The sequence below is a fragment of the Telmatherina bonti genome, assembly GCF_933228915.1.
Source record: "Telmatherina bonti genome assembly, chromosome: 5".
NCBI lineage: Eukaryota > Metazoa > Chordata > Actinopteri > Atheriniformes > Telmatherinidae > Telmatherina > Telmatherina bonti.
Genome location: NC_136623.1, coordinates 10,606,858 through 10,613,092, shown reverse-complemented (window position 1 = coordinate 10,613,092; position 6,235 = coordinate 10,606,858). Strand labels below are relative to the sequence as shown.

The following is a 6,235-nucleotide window of genomic DNA, read 5'->3' as shown; positions in this document are numbered from 1 at the left end:
AAGTCTGTTTAAATTCATTTGCACTTCAGGAATTTGCTGTCATTTTTAAACCATTTATAGCTGGTCCAGCTACGAAATGCAAGACAGAGCCTGCAAACTCTGCTTGTTAAGCAAACATGTGATTTTCTGACTGTTTAAGAGTGATAACATTCCTGCTGTGCCTTCCGTGTGTTGGGTTTACTTTTGCAGTAAATTTAGTAGCAAGAACTCTGTGTGGATAAACGATATAGCGCGCTAACAAACTAATAATATTTTATTCAAACTCATCACTGTCTTTAGTGAACTTAAGTGAAACAGTTTTTTTGGGGTGTAAGCATAGTAGTTAATAAACAGAACTAACTTTCCACATGGAGAACAATATGCTGCACATATCTCTGCATTATCAGCGTCATTCCTTCACAGTCATGTCGTGCTTTTACTTCCAAAATCAATGTGAAAACTGCTAAAAGGAACCTTTCATCTGAAAATGTGGAACATTAAGGGTTGACGGGGTTTTTAAGTTAAATAAAGGGGAAAAAAACATTATTATCCAAAGTCAACGGCTTCTTAGTCTGAAGAGTGTCATCCTAAACATCATCTGTTCAAAAATGACCTTTTCATTTAATCCCAGCTTCACTGTCCTGTATTTCTTCTATTTATGTGCAGATTTCATCCATTTTTTTTATCTTTTGTTTGTATAGTGCTTTTGGGTTTCATGAAAGGTGCTTTTAAATTAAATGCATTAATATTATTGAATGAAATTATTACTTCACCAAAATTGGGACTTTAAGATGAAAACCCTCTAGAGTTTGTTTTTTATGAAAGACATGGCTCAGAATAAATTATTCTACGAGCTCTACTGAATAATATCTCACTGGAAAAGCTTAATTCTACACAGGAGCCTAATTATTTATTCAGACTTATTTATTTATTAAAAATAAATAAAAAACAAAAACAAAAAAATAAATAATAATAAAATAAAATATTCATTTGTTAAATAAATATTTAAATATTTTAAAAAAAATTTAAATAAATAAATAAATATTTAATTTTTTCTTTAATTTTATTTATTTAAATCAATAAAATAATAAATAAAAAACAGACTTATTTATTTATTACTTATTATTTATTCATCGAAGAGGATAAAGTTTAAATAGTTCATGTTAGTCTGATCAGTCACATTTCCTGATTCTGTGTGAATATGTGACTAAATGTTGTTTTCCATCAGTCTAACTAGCGTCAACAACCTTCATCGTAGGAGCCCTAGGATAAACGTGTTGCCGTGCAGCTCAGAAGCCCTCTGATTGGACCTACCTGCCGTTCGTCCAGCGGTATGATCACCGTGCTGTTGTTCAGCTTGGCCTTGCCGATCACCGTCTTGGAGAACTGAACTTGTGCTGTGATGTTGGTTACAGTTATGGCGTAGTAGTTATTATTGGTGATGTTCAGGGTGTTCTGGTGAGAAAAACACAAAATGCATGAGATTCATTTACAAGTGCAAACTTCGGATTTTCTTCTTATTTTTGAGAACATAAAAACACAATTAAAGAAAGAAACACTGATAAAAAGTATGTTTATATTTTACAAACCAGCTGTTTATGCTATCTGCTTAGAGAATTCTCTTCTTTTTATTAAAAATATGTTTCTTTTTTTGCCAGAAACTAATTAAATCAGTGCTAAAATCTGGAGCTGCAGACCAGATTACAGTCAGGTGATCATACTAACATGTTTAACATTATAATCACCCCAGTTCTTGAATATTATAAGGCACTATCAGAATAAAAAAAAAAACATTGCAGCTGCTGTGAAGCATCGCCAACAAGTTTTTCTGCACATTTACCGTAATGTTGAGATAGACGATGCGCTTATCCTGGTCATAAGAGACGTAGGCAGACTTTACTCCCACATAGGAAACATCAATGGAGCGAGGGAACAGGAAGAAAACTGCCAGGCCGGACAGCAGCAGGCAAAGAGCCACGGAAATGGTGACATAGAGCTTTCTGGAGGAGAAAGAAAGGAGAAGTGAGACCCTGAAACCAGCTGATGCCTTCAAAGTCCATCCTGTTGCTGTGCTCGCTTTGTTTCATCACTCGTAGAGCTAACTGGGTTAATCTATAAGGAGTACAGAGGGCAGACTTACGTCCTGCTCGGCCTGAGCCTTTGGTCGCTGTATGGAATCAGAGCCACAAGCTGGTTTTCTTGACCTGTACAATGATTTTTTTTAGGGAAGAGGAAACAGTTTATCCTGTTACTGCTGGGAATATAGCAAAGTTTTTTATTTTTCAGCTTTTTATTGTAAGATTATCAGTCTAGCATGCAGACCTGCTCGCTCAGTCACGTATATCTGCATCCGAATGCATCTTCATCTCAACTTGTATGTTAAATAGAGCTGACATGTTTTCATTTGTAGGCAAAAACAACTCTCCTGAGAATGTCACAAACAACTGCTTGACAGCTGCAATTTGATATAATGGGGCAACCCAGCGTGGCAAATGTTGTTGCTACGCATGTCTGACAACATTATGATCTTTACTCAAGTCTCACTCAGAAATCACATGGTGATGAGCTGACGCAGGGAGACAATGCTCCAACGTGGATGAAAAGCTGCAGCCATGAGGTGAATGCAGCGACACAAACAGCTGCTTCATGGCTGCATTTCTACAAATTTCAATAAAGCTGTGACAGTCTAACACTGGAGGACTGAAACATACAGAACTGGATGCAAAAGCTGAATAATGGTGTAAAAAAAAACCTGCTGCAGATTGCCTACAAACAGTTTTAATTGGCATAATTTAATTTATTTTATTTTATTTTTTTTACTGCTGATGATCATCTAAATACATGAAAATCAGCCTTATATTAATTCTATCATGTGGAAATAAGTTCCTCTTAAGTTCTTCTGAAATAAAGGGTTGAAATAGACGTACATCTCCTTTTGTAAACCACAAAAACATCCCACTGAAAACGACAGAACTGAAGCAAGTAGAAGAGCGGCGTGAATGAAAAGCTCTAGTTTTGGAACGGTTTTAGCTGCTGTCTGACATTTAACAATCTGCGTTAGACTGAACATGAAGTGGTGGAAATATCTGTAGAGGTTTTACCTCGTGGAATTCTGCCAGTGCCCTGGCAGGTCGGGCACGTAACGCTGTCCCGCCCGGTAAATTCCACATAAGGGAACTGAGACACGTCTCCATTCTTTCCATCCTCCTCCGACTGGCCGTCCTTGTACTCGCCGGCTGTCGTCAGGGCATCTTGACTCTCATCCTTGTGTTTGACCAGATGTGACTGGGCCTTGCCCATGACCGCAGCTATCTGTACGCAGCAGAGAAGATAACATGGAGTGAAGAAACCGCCATAGAAATGCAGCATGACGTGCTGACCAGAAACATGCTGCTGACAGCTTCCTGGGAGAAGATGTTGTCGCTGGGAATGACAGGGGAAGACTTCTAACACATATAAACCACCTCACATCTTATATTTACATACTTTACATGACCTTCCAGGCTTTTAAGTCAATACCTGGTTACTTTATAGACTCCCAATGGACTGTTTTTCATTATTAGAAAGGCATCAGGATTCATGACTAACATCTGGAAAGAAATATAGATGACGAAGCGCTCATCTTAAATGAACTTGTTGCATATTTATAACCATTTTAATGGTTGTGCTTATGAAAAAAAAAAAAAAAAAACCCACTAACGGAATAGGTTAAAGATTTTCAGTGCTTATAATGGATCTTCCCCTCCCATCACCATCAGAAACTTGTAAATACATATGTGGAAACTCACAAAAACATTCATTTAAAATATGTTACTATATTATATAAAAACTTTCCAAGTCTAGGATATTTCTTCCCTACAATGTTTTAGCTATTTTAATAAACTATCAGGTAACCCACAGTACTTATTTTGTAAACCCAACCGGGCGTCCAGATCCACAAGTTTACTAATACAGTTACTTTGTGGAATACATTTTTTTTAACTGTTTGCTTCTTATTTTTATTTGTAAACACGGCAAATAATATTTTACCTGTACCACCTGTAGGTTTAAGTACTTATAAATATTCTCTATTATATTTCAGAGGCACTTTACATAATATTCACTGAATCTTTACATACGAGATAATAGAAATGTACAAATAGTTGGAGTTAGATAAAAGTAAACAGCAAAAACTGTATTTTCTTATTAAATATTCTAAAATATGTGGCTTGGTTTAAGTCAACATACAAAGTGTGATAACTTTCCTAAATATTATTCTTTGTTATGTCAAATTAGCTAAAAGTATAGTATGAGAGAAGCTTAAATGCTCTTAAAATTACAGTAATTCTTACATATTAATGCACAAACACTGTCAAAATTTGTTTGGTTGTATTTTATAACTTTTACATTTGGGGGGGACTTATGGCCTACCCCTTACCTGTGATGCTGCATTTATTTATCCATCTATTTATCTTTAATGGTGCTACTTTGACACAAGTAATCGGTTTAAATACTTCAACCAGTAAAACTCCCGTTTTTCCTACTGCTCGTGAATCAGCCTTTTCATGTCAGGATTATGGCTGATTTGTGTCTTTCCAGCTTCTCAGGCCTGCTGCTTGGTAGGCCACAGATATCTGTGGACTGAACGTGGTTAAAAGCTCAGGGCTATCATTACGTTTCATGTGGATGGATGTGCATTAAACACAACATATGAGTAGTTTAGAGAAGATGCATCTTTTGGGCGTGTTGTGAGTCCGCACACTAATGTAGCACACATCTGCGGCCGCCATGATGCTGAGGCCGGCGAGGAACACAACGTACCGCCCGGAGGATAACAGCTAAAAGGATTACATTCTCGTTAAATAAAAACCATGTTTTACTTTCACGGTTGGATCTAATATAGTCAATATTAAACCGACCGTGCTCCGAGTCAACGTGTTTATGTGACATTTAACTGAAACGCACGAGCAATATGCGCGGCGTAAATGCACCATAAAAACATTGCTAACCGAATCACGAAGCAAAAGCAAATGTGTTGGGTTTTTTTTTTATGCGGAGATCTTACCGATGTTGTTTTTATTGTTTGTTGTTATTTTTTATTTTATCCTGATGCGTCTGCCATCTGCCGCGTGATCGCTGTTTATTGTTCACTCGCACGGAGACCGGTGCAGAATAAATGTTGGGAACGCCTCCTCCGATCCTGATTGGCCAGTGTTGTGCACGGACGCATCTGATTGGTCAGATGCAAGCAGCACTTTACTGTGGTATCATAAGACATATTGATTAAGATTGACATTTTCCCTGAAGCTGAAATACTTAGATAACAAGTATTGCTATATAATCATTGAGCGTTTGGCAAAATTCACCTCTTCCCACCGTATCTATGTTTTTGTTTTAGTACTTTATGTAGAATTTTATTTAATTATTTTACAAGACCAAATAATATGAAACCTGTTGTCCCCTTTTTACTGCATAGCTTATTGTAAATTTGCCTGAAGATTGGGTTAGTTTCTCAACTCCCCTGAACAGTGCATACAAATTAGCCTTTCAGTCTCAACCTGCAAGTTTTTAGGACCTGTTTTTCAGGTCGAACATATCTTGTGCTTTAGAGATTCTAGATGTTGCTTTGCAAATTCAAAGTGTCTTATTTTTAAAAGCATCACCAAACAAAAAAACAAAACAAAACAAAAACAAAACAAAACAAAAAACAAAAAAAAAACCATACATCCAACAAAGACCTTTATGTGGTAAGAATACTGTATGAGGGAAAACTGAAAATATTACTGAGCAAATACGTTGTTATTATTCTATTCTACAGTCATTTAGCAGACGCTTTTATCCAAAGCGACTTACATATGAGTGAGAACAACACAAGCACAAACTCAAACAGTAGAGGACATTGTAGGAAGATGCTAGTGGACTGTCCACTTGGATGCACGTGCTACAGGCTTTTTTTTGTTTTTGTTTACTCCCTTCACACAATATAATATCTATGTTACAACACAAAGAATTAATATCATAAAGTTTGTTGCAAAGTACTGGGCTAAGTTCTCCAACTTTCCAATAAATACAGCTATTCTAAGTGTTGAAGTGCTCCCTGAAGAGCTGAGTCTTCAGCTTGCTCTTAAAAGTAGACAGGGACTCTGCAGAGCAGACAGAGTTTGGGAGGTCATTCCACCATCGTGGCATGACAGAGTAAAAGAGTCTGGCTAGTGATTTAGTCCCACGTTGTGATGGTAACACGAGGCGTCTTTCACTGGTGGAACGTAGCTGTCAA

The 6,235-nt window shown here is 36.9% G+C and overlaps 1 protein-coding gene across 1 annotated transcript in view; it reads right to left on the bottom strand.

The window, feature by feature from the left end:
• Positions 1–5,116, bottom strand: part of tmem106ba (transmembrane protein 106Ba) — a 10,328-nt gene extending 5,212 nt beyond the window's left edge. Inside the window, exons 1-5 of the mRNA XM_079240857.1 lie at positions 5,024–5,116; positions 3,081–3,291; positions 2,120–2,183; positions 1,820–1,979; positions 1,294–1,434 (exon numbers count right to left, since the gene is read on the bottom strand). Of these exons, the coding sequence (XP_079096983.1) occupies positions 1,294–1,434; positions 1,820–1,979; positions 2,120–2,183; positions 3,081–3,279 (564 nt within the window). The 5' untranslated portion in view covers positions 3,280–3,291; positions 5,024–5,116. The remainder of the gene's footprint in view (positions 1–1,293; positions 1,435–1,819; positions 1,980–2,119; positions 2,184–3,080; positions 3,292–5,023) is intronic.
• Between the last annotated feature and the right edge of the window lie 1,119 nt (positions 5,117–6,235).